The following is a 17,229-nucleotide window of genomic DNA, read 5'->3' as shown; positions in this document are numbered from 1 at the left end:
GAACCCACGTCTCAATGGTTTCTCTAGGACAGCAACCAGGCGCTTTAGCAGGCTGCACCACAAATGCAATCGTTACATTTCGTTTTTCGAGCAATGGCTTTAACGCCAACGCATTAGCGAGCTGCGCCATGAATGCACTAGGCACGTGCTGCTCTCCATTGAACTTCTCGCCGACTTGAGTCACTGAGCGTGCGCCAGTGTGTGTGCGGCAAGCGGGGCAACGATTCTCAGCGTTCGCAGCCACTGGCCCGCCCCGCTTCTCGTCTCCGAGGCAACGTGCGGACTCCCCGGTAGTGCCACCACGTGTCACCGCAGGTCCAGGAAGAAACGGGCGAGAGTAGCCCGGTTGACGCATGGTGCCTTTTTCAGCGTTCGCTGGCACTGTCACGTTACACATTTCGGAGACCACGCGCAGGCTTCGTGGCGGCAGTGCTAGACGGCGCCGAAAGCACCCGACTCCTCATTAAGGAAGAGTCCTGCTGCAGTGCACGCCTCATAGATACCTCGTTTTGACGGCAGCAATGCCTTATGTCGCTATAATTATTCAACGCTAACGCATTACCTTCCAATGTCACTGTGCGATGGGTTCTGCCACAATCTTTCACGTGCGTTCTTCTGCGGTAGCTCTGTCACAACATTGATGGGAAGATTGTACCTTCAGTACCCCACTACAAGTTTCTCGGAGTCATCATCGACCGTGACTTATCTTGGTCGAAGCACCTCTCCGGATTAAGAAAAAAGCTAGACAGCTTTACACAGATCATTCGACATATGTCTGGAAAATAACGGGGCCCATCCAAGTCATCTCTTCTGCAGCTCTACCAGGCACTTTTTGTTGGCTACTTCCGCTACAGTGCGCCTGTACTTTCTCGGATTTGTACAACTGCTGTACGCACACTTGAAAGTGCTCAGGCTCGCGCACTGAGAATTTTCCTAGGTCCACCACGATGTGCGTCTACTTGGGGCACGATTGCAGAGGCACGTGCGTGCCCAGCTCGAGTTTATCTGCAACATGAGCCATTGCGAGTGCATCTAAGGCCGCTGACCAGACACAGGAATCATCCACTCACGAACGTCACAAGCGTACGGTCTGTGTCTGCCTACTCAGAAGCCGTGCTGTCGCAGCAAGACTTATTGCCGTCGGACTTCCAACCATATGACATACCCCAAGTTCCACTCTGGACGATGGCAAAGCCAAAGGTGAGACTCTCAATCCCTGGAATAACGAAGAAGTCGAAAATGCCACTTGCTGGGCTCAAGCATTTCGCGCTATCATACATTGCTTACATGTATAGATATTACGAACATGTTTTTACAGATGGTTCTGTGACACGGACCTCTTACGCGGCGGCCTACACGGTGCCAGGAATGGGAATCGCACAACGATTTAAGATAGGACACAGGACGTCATCTACAGCAGCTGAGTTTACCGGAGTTCGAGAAGCAGTTCGCTGCATACTGCAACAGAGTCTCGAGAAGTGGCCAGTGTTCTGTGACTCAAAACCAGCACTGCAACTCATGAGCAATTATATGAGTGACAGAACCGCATATAGTCCTCTGGTTCATGACATCATGTCTCTACTTGCTGACGCGTCTCACTCCGGGCATACCATCGTGCTGCAGTGGATTCCTGGCCATTGTGGCATAGCTGGAAACGTACAGGCTGACGCGGAAGCAAAAAAGGCGCACACTGACGGAACTATTATAAAAATTCATTTTTCCCGGTATGTCATTAACGCCTTGCTCCATACCTCCCTTAAAACTTCTACGGCACGACATTGGGACAACCCCGAACATCGACAAGAGCGCCTTCATAGACTTGACGCTGGATTAAAATTCCGGCTTCCACTTCGGTTGCGGAGAAGCCAGGAAACATTCATTCATCGATTACGGCTGGGTGTGGCATACACCCACCGATACCTTCACAAGATTGGACAAGCACGGGACCCTGAATGTAGCGTCTGTCACACTCTCGAGACAATAGCTCACGTACTTTGTGTGTGCCCTCAATATGCGGCCGAACGAAGGACACTCAAATCAACAGTTGACAGCTTGGACTCCCGCCCCTTTTCAGAAGAAAAGCTTTTGGGCGCGTGGAGGAGTGTTCACTGTGCCAAACGTGCCATAAGATCACTTTTGAACTTTTTATGTGAGACTGGTCTAGACGATCGCCTTTAGAAGCTGTGAGACGTGCAGTCAGTACGAAATGTGTTTGCGCAATAACTTTTTGGGGCAATATTACTCTTTGTATGGACAAGATTACCCTTACGTGTTTTCGTCTTCAGTGCGCACCCGCATGTTGGACAACGTGTATATAGTATCTCATTGTACCATAGCATAATCACCCGCCACCTACCTTTCCTTGTATTTCCCACTTCCCCTTTCCCCAGTGAGGACTAGCAGGCTAGGACACGCTCTCCAGGCCGACCTCTCCTCCTTTCTGTTCATTAAAATCTACTTCTCCTGTCACAACACATGAACTGCTGGCGTGATGTCATAATCAAGTTCTTTTTGTATGTTGGTTTTCTTTGAAAGGACAGAAAATTGTCCTCCATTGGTATGTAACACGAAGCTACAAAGGAAGCCCACAAGTTTTTCTTTTTTTTCAGAAGGGCAGAAGGGAAGCTTCGCGCTTGATGAAGAATTCGTCCTGGTTCTGCGTTTGAAATGCTTACAGGGGTGGTCACACAACCATCTGAGCTTACCAGCAGCTGTGCACATCGCAGAGCGAAGTCTACTTATTCGATAACTCGAAACACAGCGCAACGGAATACGGCTAATTAGTGAGTGTTTGCAACTGCTGTAACCAATTTGTACACGTCTTTCTCTGTCGGAGTAAACACATTGGCAAATGGCGGTTGATATCTCCTTACTTACATTTAATAAACAAGGAAGCGTAGGCCCGATAAACATGGTCATAGTAGTCGGGGCTTGAAATTATTAAAAATATGATGGTATTCACATATTATTAATGTGTTATTAGTGCAGTCTGAGGAATAAGAGCTGTTCTCTGTAAATTATACATCGCTGCTAAAGTGTGCAGACATGCGCAATTTTTTATTATTTCGACGCGTCAAACCAACACACGTGACTTGAATTCCGGTCTACTTTATTCTACATAAATGAGCTCTTCGACCTATTACACAAACACCAGACGCAATATCATACGGTGACGCAAACAGTAAAATTTATTTGTGCCGGAGTTGATCTAGAACTTCCCTAGGAGCAGCCTCGTAGGCAAATGTATGGCTAAATAGTCTACCGTCAAGGTTGGCAGCAACTCGTGGTTTACAAAAATGAAATACTACACAAGGAGTGAATATGACCTAATTAAGTATTTTTCAGACGCTCCGCTGATATTTCGATCGAGCAAAACACCAGAAACGCGAACGTAGCTCTTTTTAATTAAATGAACTTGTTTTTGATATCAACCTGCATGATAAATAGATCTATCTGGTACTCATATTGGTTTGTGTACTTTCTTTTCATGTGATAATTTGTGTTTTGGCTTTTTTTCTCTGTTTCATATATGATTATTTCTTGTGGTACTGTATAAACTACCCCTTTCAATCGCCCTTAATTTAGTGCACTAAACTACTTATTTCCTGCGTTTTTTCATGACTACGTTTGAGCCCAGAAGATGTCACTTGATATCAAGAATTTCACCACCTTTTCACTAAAATCGGAGACATTTGTATATTTTTGTGCCGCGGTTTTTGAATAACCAAACAAACAGAACAAAGTGCGCCGCGAAGTAAATCTAGGTTGAACATCAAAAAAATTGTTTTGATTTTATTACTTCGTATACAGTAGGGCAGTTGAACCTGGCCAAAACATCAAGCGCCGATCCAGATCCAACGACGACTCGGACACCATGACTCAACTTGTTCCACAGGTGAACGCCATAACTATTTGATACAGTCTCGAATACCCAACCAGTCTTGCTCGGCTCGAAGAATGACATCCACGTGTCGTATCCAACTGCAAAAAAGGTGTCACGTTCCCTAAATCTGACCACCTTCCTTACGTTGCGCCAGGAGTAGTAGATGCGCCCCAACAGAGACGGACCACAGCTTCCCCACCTAACAGTGTCGTACTCCTCAGAACATCTCTTCAGCGCTTCACCGATGAAAGGATGGGCTTTGTCAAAGCATAGAACGCTGTTCGTGAGTTGGCCGGTGACTTCGAACATCACGCTGTTGCTTAATTCCGACAACTCCTTAAGCACGATAATGTCGAGGTCCAGGTACATGCCGCCATGCTTCCACAAGACCGCTAACCTGATGCCGTCACTTAGGTCTTCTATTGCGTACGGCCCTTTGGTCCAGTTGCGAGACCTGTGCCATGAATCTAGGGGAGTGTCACTGAACGTATCGGTCAAATTAAGTTTTAAGCTAGCGAAATTTCTTAGCGAAGACAACGCTTTATAGAAGTCACAGTTTGGTGACAAGTGGCCGGTTGTCAGCAAAAGAACGCGCACGTTTGGATTGTGCAAGGACGCCGACTCAATCGAACATGCCTGACGGCCCTTTAAATTTGTTTCATTCGAGCTTTCGACAAACCATATCGTCACATCACTGGCTTGAAAGGCGTCGTAAGAGGCGATCGAATGGTGTTGCAGGAAACGCTGCTTCGATGAAAGAGTGAAATGGCTGATGCCTGGAACAAAGTAAAACGAAAAGCGCATAAATAAAGCGTAAATTAGAGGAGCAACCACTGCTACCGCGCGAAAGTGGCTGCAACTAGTACTGCCATCTGGTGCTTAAACGGAGGCTTGCGTTGACCACGGTACACATACAACTGCGGAGGTGGAGTGCGAATGACTGAGTAAGCGGTAGTTAAAAATGATCTGTGGCAATAAAAGACAAAGGAGGGACGGCATGCAACTCTTCGTGTCGAAATCCACGCCTCAGTGAGCGCTCTTTCTGGTTAACGGAATCGAATCTCGAAGGCCATGCTTTGGAGTACTACTTTCGCCCGGACCGATAGCGGAGCCGGAAACACGTCAGAGACGCTGTCTTTTGGACACCGCCTACTAATAAATGCAGAAGATTAATTCGGAAACGACATGCCTGGGCACGTCATTTCCCGGCTTCCCGGCAAGTGCAGCTCGTGTAACCATAATGTTTAGCGGGAAACGCTGGCGGAGCACGCTATGCACGAAGGCGAGCTTTCTGGTTATTTTTTTTTTTTTGGTGGTGTTCAAGGAACCGCGGGGGCCGTGCCACTCCTATTAAGACAGACCTCAAACGGCAGCTGGAAAACGGTATCGCCTTAACAGGTGTTTGTGTTTGAATTTCTGCGTAGAAGAATTCTGTTTCCTCGCATGTTCAAATTACAGTCCCACGCTACGATGTCTGTATGTTGTGTGTAATTCGTACTTTATCATTTTTCTACGTATTTTAACTTGAGAAATACAATTACTTCAGTAACTCCACTGCCCCACATGGAGGCTCTGCGTGGTTGGGTACGCGTGGTTCGTTCTTGTTGCCGAAGCGAAGTCCGAAGCTGCACGCGGGACGCCGAGTTTTCTGTGACACGGGGTCCTTAACAGTATCGCGTTAAAAGCGAGCGTCTGTAGCAGCGAAAATGCACCTCAATTCCCGTTCGCTGCGACGCCACCCCACAAGCGCGCATCGACGGAGCAGAGCGGGCGGGAGGGTGCATCTGCTGCCGCAGTCACGTGGCAGCTGTTGCGTGAGGGGAGAGGCGATCGCCGCATTGGCACGTCACCCTCGCTCTCAGTCAGCGCAAGTTCTCGCCAGCGTTCTAAATGCGCCTCGGTAAGGCCAACAAAATGGCATGGAAAGCGAAGAAAGCGCTACTACTACTACTAAGGCCCAATCAAAACGCGCCAAACATCTCAACGCGCTCGCTTGCGCGCGAGGAGTTCATAGCTCGAAGGACCGCTAAGCGGCCTTAAATTGGACATTAATGGTTTCGCATTCCGCACCCATAAGTGCTTAGGTGTCCTCAGATTTGAACGCGTCAAGGTCCACGACACCGCCGACCTGTGTAGCAGAAAATCCGGTGTCAATGCCGGCGTTGGCGTCGACGGTGTTATCCGTGAGCGTAATTTCCGCATATTTTTAGGTAAATGTATATACCATGCCTTGCTATATGAGATTCGATATATGCAGGTTATATTGTGACACCATTCTATCACTAAAATGGCTCCTGGTTATTATTGCATGTTTGATGAAGTTATCCCTGCCAATTTTGAGAATGACAGCTCAATTGGTTAGAGCATCGCACGCGTAATGCGACGACGTGGGATCGTTCCCCACCTGCGACAAGTTTTTTTTCATCCACTTTCATTTCCATTTATTTATCATTTCTTTGATTAAATTAGTAAGTACAAGTAATTTCCCCTGTGTCTTCCTTGGTGCCTTTGTTTGTTGGCTTATCATGACGTGAGCCCACACACAAGTGTCATGAAACAAAATACCGACAGCGCATGCCTTTTATGTTAAATCTTGTCAGACATAAATTTAAAAGTTCGAAACAATAACAAAATCCTGAAAATGGTGCAATTCTTCCGGAGAGGCTGTGAACTACTTCCAGGACAGGCCCGCGCAGGAAGGCGCGTTTCTAGCATAAAGCTATCCTTCGTCAGTAGCGCTCGCCTCCAGCGTTTCCCGGTAGACGTTACGGTTACGTGAGCTGCAGTTGCCGGAAACCGTCAGAAGCAGTCAGGGTTCTTCGAATGATATCGCGTTCGACTCCTAAAGGTGAAGCTTAAGCATCGGCCAATTTTGTTTTTTTATTCAGGTGGATTTGCCGCAAGCATAAAAATATAAAAACATTCAATGAAAGCTTTAAAGTCTGCTTCGCGAAATCACTGCAACAGTATTTTTGCAAACATGTTGTGCGTCCCCCAACGGTGGTAGTTTTCGGGTAGGTCAGGCTCCAGTCTAGCCTTTCGTGTTATCACCGGTGTTGCAGGATACAGCCAAAACAGGTGTCGAGCATTTGACGTTGTCACAGGAGCCAGTCATTTAGGGCAGATTCCTTGGAAGCCTTTTGTTGGGATCCCCAAGAGGCATGAGCTTACAAATGAAAACGTGGCACGCAAAGCCTTATGCTTTGTAGTAAAATGAAGCTGTGTGCATGGCTTTCAGCCTGCTGTTTATTATAACATTCTGCTGTTGAATGCGCACGTTAAGTAAAGGTTATGTGGATTACAGGTTAGGATTACTATGCTGACGTTCAAAGTGCGCTCCAATAAAGTATCAACCCTTGACTAAGCATCACCGGGCTTCACCAAGCACGCCCCTGTCGGCGTGCTTCTGTGAACACTGACCAGTCTGGCATAAACAATTTTCACCTGTTAATAATGTCGACGAATTTAACTAAACATTAAAAGTTTGCCTGTCACTTTGTCTGGTAGAAGAACCATTTGCATAGGATTTGAGCATCGCTTACAACGCTAATGAAACTGCTTGGGCCGATAAAACAGAGGACAGAAAATATTCACTTAAAATGCATATCCCCCCTCCATTTTTTGCCACCAACCTATTTCCAATTTACCGTTTATCAATTCTTTGGACGAGGAGTATGCAAAGATGACTGCTGCATTCATAGTACTATGCAAGGCGTGTTGTGTTCTGTGCTTGAGTTCACCGCTGCGTTTTGCACCGAGCATCCGAAAGCCTATTTTTTATTATATAGAATACGTCTTCCTCACTATAGGAGGGGGCACAGTCAACTAATATTTCAGCATAATAAGATATTCATCTGTCTGCGAAACGAACTAATGGACAACAGGTCAGATTAATGGCACGTCCACGTACCTGAAGCGTACGGCAGAAAGCTGTAGTAAAGCCAAGCTATTAATCCCAGCAAAAGCATGGAGACCGTTGCTGCCTTGCACCAGGCATTCTCGGCGTGCCACATGGTCACTTCCTAATAGCGTCCTCAGAACTGTCACCGGTATTTCGCGTCACTGCCGTAAGTTCCATCTCGGCAACTTGCCCCGAGGCGCCGATCTGCGGGCACAAAATCGACGACACAAAAGCCGACCGCATAAGAGAGGTACGTAGTCAGCCCTGTGGGCGCATGCAGCTGCGCTCCATATGTGCTCTTCCCTCACAACCCTACTCGCTACGGCCGGCCTGTGCAGTGCCGTGGGAGCTGGAGTCTGGGAGATCGCTCTCACGCGAGAGGCGATCAGCCAGCGAAACAATACGAGGTGCCAGCTGACTGCACTGCCAAATCTTATTTCGCTGCATGGATTTAGCGACAGCGAATTCATGATCCAGTCAAGCGAGTCGACCCGCATCATCGCATTTGACAGCGGGTGGCCACAACGAATAAAGGCCGGACGCTGGCGCATCTGTCGTTTCGTGGCACGAAGGGGCTCCAGACAAGTTGGCCCGCAATTGCCATTCCCGCAACAAAGCCATGATTTCGTTTGATTAGTTTTGATTCCTCTTCAAGTCAGTGCCACAAGACGAATGACAAGACTGTGCAGACAAAAACAGGGAATTATTTTTCTAAATTATCCATGGGCAACTGTTGTAGAATTGTCTATCACGACTACATCATGTGTTGCAGCGAGAAGGCGTTTATGCCACCGAAGTATCCCTGGGGCGCTTTAACGTAAAACTATTCTAAACTTTGCTATTCCAATTCTTTATTCAGCCCACCGCGATTGATTAAAAACTTTTTTGGACAACTCCCACTACACCTGTCTGACACGCGACGTCACGAAAGCAGCTATAGATACCCATCTGATACTACGTGTACACACTGTTTATGCATAATTTGACCAAACCAAAAAAAAATTTTTATTTCTGATACGGCGCCTTTTCGCCATTAGCCCTCGGCTATTTATCAAACGTTGTCGGGCTGCACCCATTTCACCTGCCTCTCACGCGACGTCACGAAACCACAAAAACTTGCTGCGTTAAAGATGCATTATTGTGCCGATCAAAAGTGAATTTTCCAATGAATAGCCGCAGGCAGCCCCGTTCCGAAAGGAATAAAACATGGCTGACCCCGATCGCTCCAGCGCTGGCTACTCGCTCTTGCCGAAGAGCATGGGTATATTATTTGCATGTAATAAAACATTTTACGTGGCCGTGTAACCTTTTCAAGAACTTTCGGCACGTTTACGACCTCGTTCTGTCAACTCTTCTTTGCTGAAGATTCGTTTTAGCGTCATTCTTAAGCTACCGTTGTATTCTGCCTCTATTGTTGACGAGCCACCGGAAGCTAAGAAAAAGCCGATCAATCGCAGACGCCGGTACCACTCTCTTCATCCGGTTATCGATTTTCAGTGCTATGGCTCGGCCCCATCGACTCCCTCTCCCCTTAAGCATGCTTCTCGCCTCTTGTGAGCAAATTATATAACCCAAGCCGCTCAGTCCAGGCAGTGTTATTCATTTTTCAAGCAAACAAAAGTGATCCCCTATGAACGAGGGGAGCATGTGATTTTTTGGTTCAACAACCCTGCGGGTGAGCGCCCGATGCTTGCGTCGGAGGTTACGCAAACTTGACGCCAGGAGATTGGAATAAAAACATATTGGAATAGTTTTACGTTATACAGCCTCCGTTATTAAATTATGAAGCGAATGATCTCTGACGCTTTCGCAAAGTTTCCCGGCTGGCAGACTCTCTCCGCCGAGGGCACGTGCTGTCGCGCAACCGTGTTGCAGGCTGTCACCGCACGTCAACAACACGCGTCAGGTGCAGTGCTTTCTTCTCCATGCCAGCCCCGGAACACACTCGATACTGCCCTTCGTTTCTTCTTTTTTCAATAAAAGCGGCAAAGTTGCAGCCACCAAGACTTGGTGATGCTTGTTTGAGCACGATGGCATCGTGCGAACTGTAAAGCACATTTTTTTCCACATTTATTTGGCAACTCTTGCGGCAAAAAGAAAAGGAAGTGAAGAAACAAAGGAAGTGATCTAAGCCTCTGGCTGAGATCATGATAAGGTGCTTGTTATAAACTTAGATAGCACCAAGCGACTCATACATGGATGACAAAAAATATAATAGAGTGTTTACATTGGCTCGTTTTATTCAGTTGAAAGAGTGCACTTCAAGTGCAGCGTTTGAATAAACAGAACGGCAGCGTTTTATTTGCCCCTAGCAATTGCAGCCATGCCAAGACCGGCAGATGGAGAACTCTTAGTAAAACATAAAGGTGCTCATGCATGTAGCACCAATTAAGATGACTTATGAAACCATGATCTATGTAAGGCCGTGCTCAGTCTGTACTGAATCTGTCAGATGAGCTTCATTTGGCAAGATGAATATTCATTTTTCCTCAATTTACGATGACGTAAACTGAGGAAGCAAATTGTAAATAACAGCAGTACGTAGGTACTGGGAACCTATTCTCTTAGCAATTTGACAGTGATTACTGTTAATTAAATATCCCTAAATTTTAAAACGTTGCGCAGCTTAACTTGAGAGGCCTCGTTCAGGGTCATAGACACGGAATCAAAAAGCATAGGCCTCCCTCATAACAGCTATCAGGTAGGAAGATAGGCACAAGCGTAAGCTCTTCTATCAAGCAAGATTTTTATGACGCGCCCCTATTCTCGTCCCTGCGTCAGATATATCCTATCGTCCTTTTTTCTTTGACTCTCATGAAAGCGCACCTGTGTTTGGAGAAATCCGAAAAAGTTCGCTCTCGCATATGTTTCACGCCCGTGGTTGAACAAGTTATCATGGTAATAAATGAACGCACTCCTGTGCGAAGGACGTAAGAGAACATTCTCGGTCGCATTTACTGTTCAAATTTCCTGCAATGTGTCCTGGCATGCCGCGGCACGATAGCATCACCGTTTTTTTTTGCAGCTAGGGAGGCCTTATAAATTTCTTCGCCACCTTTACCCTGCTTTTCACTGCCACGAATATAGCTGTAGCCTTTTGAAAGCCAGATCCATGATGTAAGAAGGACTGCAAAAGAGTGCTGACTTGGGCTGTTAATTGCTACATGTTATGGCAAAATCGAATAACAGCGCAATGACAGTACAAACAGAATCTACGGACGAAGCAGTCACTGCCGACCGAATTTTTATGCGCATGAGATAGCGTATAAAGATACCGAGAGAGAAAACAGCAGAGAAATAAAGACACATAGAGACAGAAAATTATGTAATACCAAAGTAAATTATTACATTATCACTCTATTATACATCTCATTAACATGAGTTCAATAAACCTGCGCCGCTTAAGCTTAGTGTGCTTGTGCGCGGCACTGACAGCTAGTAATACCTATTATGTGGTCATTCACAGGAAGCACGTAAAGAACTATTCGGAACAAAACTTGAACAAAACGTGCCCAAAAAACCTCGCTCAAGGTAGCGCATGACAAACGCTGGACTCGCACGATCAGACAACACTGTTCTGTTCGAAAACTTGGCAGCAGACACATTTTTACACATGCCACACATAAATTTAGGCTTTACACACTTTGAGCAATGTCAGACACAAAAACACAGTGCTACCGGGTAGCTATAACGTCAGCGTTTCCACAAATTGTATTCACAACAACCGTAAAAAAATTATGTTTATTAGTGATAGTTTCACACTTCTAAACAAAGTTTGGCGCAAATTCACCTCAGGTAACTTATTGAATAGGATTGGCACATGAAACAATCTCTACACTTTTTTGCATACTTCATGTATATGTTTAGTGAAGTATGAAACTCGACTTTCCGTAGGTTGAATTTACTTTCAGGATTTACAGCTTTAAGCTAATGGTTGAAATTGTGTTTTGTGTATATCTCGTAAATCTTCTTTGAGCGCATCTGGAAGTTTAGCTGTGTCATTGTTATTCATCTCAACCGTTGAAACACTATATGCAATAAGTTTCACACATTTGTAAATTATTCGATTCATATGGCTCTTAGAAGTGTCCGAAAAGAATCCAAACAAAGTAATTCCACACCGTATAACGTTTTCACCAAGCGACTTAAAAACAATTTGTTTTAAATTCAGGGGTTGTGCACCTTCTAATGTGGTATATAGCTTTTCTGACAAGGTCCTTAGCTTTCTACAAATGCTCTCGACCTGCTTATTCGAAGATAGCACAACAGCAAACTGCATGCTCGAATATTTTGCAAGAGTGCTGTACTGAATAGGCTTGCACTTGCAGTTTGTACATGTTTCAGCTTGTAGGAATAAGTTTTGAAACATAGAGTTTAATGTGGGGATTGTGGAAGCACAAAAGCTTCGTTATTGACTCGCTAGCAAATATAAAGTGTTTCTTAAACCAGCTCATAGTATTGTGACTATCAGACTGTAATTACCTACATGCCACATGAATGCTCGAATGAGGCAACACCAACGCTGTGTCATCTGCAAATTGATTTAGTATTGATTTCAAGTTTAGCATTCCGAGGTCATGTACACATAAATTAAATAGTAAAGGGCCAAGTGAGGAATCCTGTGACCCTCCGTATTTTCTTACCCTGAGGTAACTCTAACTTTCGTCAATTTTGACTGTTAACGATTCTGAAAGTAATCTTTGAAGTGAGTCGCGCAAATAGCCATTGAAATCCAAAATTTTCCAGGTTATACAAAGCACATCTCTATCAATAGTGTAAAGCGATTTTGTCAAATCAAAAGGCAACGACAGCGCAATTTTATTCTGAGCAATGTTACAGTGGGCAAAATCTGAAAACCTTGTAAGCAGTGCGATTGTGCTTCGTCCATTCTGACACCATATTGAGTAGAAGAACAGAGAAAATTTTTCTCGCAAGGACTGGTCAATAATTTTACTATATATTTTGCCACAATGTGCGCTAATCGTGGCAGTATTGCTACATAAAGATGTATTTCAGACCTTCTTCTTTTCTTAGGCAGTGGTCACATTAGTGAAATTTTGAACTCACTAGATATAACAACTGTCATCAGCGTGCCATTATTAATCGGCAGGATGACCTCTTTAAGTTTACTAATATTCCCATTACACATGCTACTCGTATAGCATCAATGCCAGGGGTTTACCATTCTGAATTTTGTTTAGAATATAGCCTGGATTTTTCTCTGTCGTTGGCGGTAAATGTGGGCATTTAAAAGATCTATATACATCAGGTAATTTCTTAGTTGTATATTATTGCTTTTTCTAAGGCATTCAATAGTTCCTCTATAAAATAGTAGTTAAATGTAGAAGCTACTTTTTTAAAAATCTCTTACTTGCCTAAATTTGTCATGAATTCCCTGCTTAATTCCTCTAAACATGAGGTCATCAAGAAGCTCTCAGGTAGCTCTCACGTTTATTGCATTGTTGGTGAACTTTTTGAAAAAAAGAGCACGTTTTAGCCAACCTTAGTTTAGCGGTTACTTAATTACGAAGTTTTTTGCAATCTTCCCTTTGAACGAAGTTTTGTGGATTTTGTCTGTACAGCGTTGAAATGGAACATTTTTCATTACAAAGCTTCATTACTTCCTTATTTATCCACAGGCATTTCTTTTTGCTTCGTTTTATTACCTTCTCCTTATTTGCCTAATAATAATTGTAAGAAAATATGCTCAGAACTTTTTCATATGTATCGTTTGTACCTCAGGCAGTTCCAGTCATATTGCTTTATTAGCATGTCCACTAAATGTCTATTGGCATCCTTTTAATTCATTCATTTACGCTCAGAACATATTGCTCTCGTAAGTAAGCTATGAAAACGATATCATGATCGGCTAATTTCTGCCTTATTACACCAGCCAGTTTGTTTCGCGGGTCACGATAACGTCTATACAGCTTGGCGTAAATCTTTCTCCTCGCTATCCTTCTCCTGTGTAATCTTCAATCACGTTGTTGCATGCAACTAAAAAATCTAATTAAAATGGATGTTTGGTCTACAAGTACTCAGGACATCAATAAACGTATATGTAATTATGGCTGTTTTGTTTCAAGTACTAAGGACATCAATATTGAAGTCTCGCACAAGAATTGGATACTGCGCATTTATGTAAGAACATTCTTTACTTATTCCAGACACTGCTCTACGTTCTAGCTTTCACGCTTAGTATTAAGGGATATCATTACTGATTCAGCAGTTTCGAGCGCACAATTATTCTCTTTTAAACAGTGTTCCAACTTCAAAAAACGAATTCATCCACCCTTGCACTCATCCCTGCAAAACTTAAGCTGCTTAAAATCACCGAGGTTATAAAGACTACCCTCCACAGCTTGCAAATTTGTTTCACAGGTAACTAATACATCCAGAACAATTGTTAAACCACCTAAATATGATCTAAGTTGCTCCCAGTGACTTTAGAGCGACGCTGCGTATGGCTAGCCGATTCGTCCGTCCGTCCGTTCATCTGTAGCCTGTACGCTGAAAGCTCCTCCTTCACAATCCCATGCGCATGCGCGAAAAAAAAGAGAAAGAGAAGCGTGCGATTGGCTGCGCCAGCAGTGACGTCGTTGCTCTCCGCCGCAGCCGAGCGCGCTCGCAGCAGTTTCTCTTCGGCTCTGAAGCGGGTAGGCCACTCGTCATAAGTACTCCTGAGGAGCAGGCAAATTTGCATCAGCAATGCCGTGAGAAGAACCGGGAACGAGCTCGTCTACATCGTCCCGATGCTGCAGTACTGGCGTAGGAAGAGGCTCGTGCAGCTGTGCGCAAGCAGCAACCGCATGCCTAGGATGCGGCAGCCTACCAAGCCGTCGTTTAATGAACCGTCGGGATTTACCCAGTGATAAGCACCGCGGCCACACGTTTCACCTTCGCTTGTTAACCATCTGTACGGAGTGCTTAGCCGATGATTTTTTAATACTTCTCGCATTAATCTGCATTAGAGTAAATTCAATTGAGTGATAAAGGTTATTATTTAAGGCGTCATTCACATGCACTTCCCAGTCATAAAATGAACAGAATGTCTTAGACATTTTAATAAATCGTACTGAGGTCAGCCTCGTCCACCGCCTGAATTACGCGGTTTCAGCAACTTTTCTGACCACGATTCTGCCGTTCCTCGTCTAGACAAACTTAAACCCCTTTCACCGTTGATGTTCACACTGTCATCCAGAGAAACATTCTCACTTTCAGTGTCAGATTCTCAATTATGTAAATGTCATTTCAGTTCCGCTCTTTACGTTTCTCTACGAAGCTGTCTCTGGTCATACTGTGCGAGAACCTAACTCCAGGATTGGTGCAACCTTCCCATCTCGTATTTTCATCCTCTGCACTGCATCGATTTCTCCTTTATTCGGCAACAGCGTGATACATTGTCCGAGCCATCTTCTGAATAAGATTTGATTATCCAAGTTATGAACTCCAGTAGCCATTTCAGTGTTTTTTCTTCTCGAATATTGCTCTATTGCTCGGCGCTGTCCACAGCAAGCTAAAGTTCTTTAATCTCTTGAGCCCTTTCATTTAACGACAATTCCAAGGAACCTACCCTTTTTTGCATCTCCTCTACTGTTTTATATTGTACATCAACCTTTGACAACCGTTCATCATATTTGTCGGCAAGGAGAGTCGTACAATTTTTTATCTCATTTGTGGTTTTATTGCAAATATCAAGCTTTGATTAGATTACTTCAGTTTTTATGAGGTGTATAATCGCAGTTTTTTCTATTGACTCAGCTTTTGCTCTCATTTCAGCGATTCCCTTCACCAGCTTCTCTATCTCAGCTAAAAGTACAGTCTCATGGTCAGTTTCCATTGTCGCCGCAACACCTTTTTCGTGGTTAGATGTTTTTTTCTCTCCCTTTGTGTACCCGACAAGTAGCACATTCATACATTGCAAAATCATACTGTTGCGTACCATTCGCGGCAGATTTCGTAAGCCGAGAACCCTTACCAACGTGGTATTCATTCTTACATTGAGCACATTTCAATTTGCCTTGATCAGGCGGAAGTCGCTTCATGCAGGAAATGCACTCTGAAGAAATCTTCTGGTTTGCAGTTCAGCGGAAACTCGGTAAAAGGAACGACGCTACAATGATTTCTAGTTGTCTCGCCTAGCAAAAAGAAGAGCAAGGCATCCGTCACACGTGTACCGCTGAACGGCATCTGGTTGCCGCAACGTGTCGTTGCTTTTAGGCGCTTCTGGGCGCGCGACGCCCGGACGCCGCCCGACGTTCAGTGGCCACCGCAGGACAGCGACGGCGAGGCTTGCAGGACGCCCATTTCTTAGGTCTTGATTTTGTGCATACAGTGCCGGGCGCCGTACCTAGCAGACGAAGAGCAAAGTGTTCGTCCCACATGTCGTTCACCGCTGGATTACACTTACGGTTTGCATACAGTTTCCTACCTGTAGTATGGGTTTGCAAATAGTAAGTTTTGAGACTGAACCAAGTTCGAATCGATAGTCCCAGAAGCGACTTGAATAGAATATCGCGTACTTTTCGTATAACTCTGCAATTATTACCAACTGTTACACAAATACTAAAAAAGACGATGTTTACACTTTGTTACTCATAACGTTAGCAGAATTTTGGTAATTAATTAATTTATTTATTTACTTATTTATTTATTTGCTTGTTTGTTTATTTCAAGATGCCTTACAGGCTCAATGAGGATCATTGAGTCAGGGGACAGTAAGAAAGTTGTAGACGAAAATATGCAAAGATGAGTGGAAATAATCGCTGCAAAACAGGCTTACAAATGCAGAGTTGCGGTAGTACACAAACATCGGAGAAATTTTTTCACGTACGTTGCTCGCACAAATAATGAAACATCGTGTAAAAAATGTGTAGTTTAAAGCTTCAATGTCACAAAGAAGAAACAGTACTGGCAATACTGAAATAGAGAGAAGTTACATTTAGGGGTAGCCTACGAAACATCTTGTAGATTTTATCAAGCGCATTGCTCGCGCACATGACAAAAAAGTGTAGATTAAGGCTTGAAAGAAAAAAAAACATTCGTGACATTACACAGGTACACAGAAGATTGCAAAAAGTATGACACTTTTTTATGACAGAAATTGCATGTTTAGGAGTTACATAAATTCATCTCTGTTCGTTTGCGTGACAGTGCTCTCAGGAAGACAATTCCACAAACGGATGGCTCGTGGCAAAGCTATCTGATTAAATGCATCCCTGATTTCGTAGATGCTAGTAAAACTTAATTCGTTATTCAGTCGTCGTGATATACAACCTGCACATTCCAGCAGCAAAGACGATGACTTCATTTGATGAACATGCTTATGGAGCAACGACAGCAATGCCACGCCACGACGGCTGCTTACTCCAGGGAGCGAAAGATCAAGTTGGATTTGGATTCTTGTTATGCTTGACCGTCTATCGTAATTGCGGCAGATGAATCG

At 44.4% G+C, this 17,229-nt stretch overlaps 1 protein-coding gene across 1 annotated transcript; it reads right to left on the bottom strand.

Moving 5' to 3' along the window:
* Positions 1–2,605: 2,605 nt before the first annotated feature.
* LOC139054587 (lactosylceramide 4-alpha-galactosyltransferase-like) lies at positions 2,606–7,975 on the bottom strand. The gene is made up of 3 exons (XM_070531797.1): positions 7,794–7,975; positions 3,809–4,659; positions 2,606–2,656 (listed from the first exon to the last, which is right to left on the bottom strand). Exons 1-3 carry the CDS (start codon positions 7,894–7,896, stop codon positions 2,606–2,608), a joined length of 1,005 nt encoding a protein of 334 aa, XP_070387898.1. The 5' UTR covers positions 7,897–7,975.
* Positions 7,976–17,229: the final 9,254 nt, after the last annotated feature.

This window comes from Dermacentor albipictus, chromosome 1, assembly GCF_038994185.2.
Source record: "Dermacentor albipictus isolate Rhodes 1998 colony chromosome 1, USDA_Dalb.pri_finalv2, whole genome shotgun sequence".
NCBI classification, from domain to species: domain Eukaryota; kingdom Metazoa; phylum Arthropoda; class Arachnida; order Ixodida; family Ixodidae; genus Dermacentor; species Dermacentor albipictus.
The sequence above is the reverse complement of the archived record's forward strand: the minus strand, read 5'-3'. Positions and strand labels throughout refer to the sequence as shown.

Coding starts and splice junctions, on each gene's coding strand:
- LOC139054587 (XM_070531797.1), bottom strand. CDS start 7,896: ATGTGGCACGCCGAGAATGCCTGGTGCAAGGCAGCAACGGTCTCCATG. Junction 4,660..7,793: donor CTTTCTGCCGTACGCTTCAG/GTACGTGGACGT, acceptor ACTTTGTTCCAG/GCATCAGCCATTTCACTCTT. Junction 2,657..3,808: donor CCAGGTTCAACTGCCCTACT/GTATACGAAGTA, acceptor TTTCAAACGCAG/AACCAGGACGAATTCTTCAT.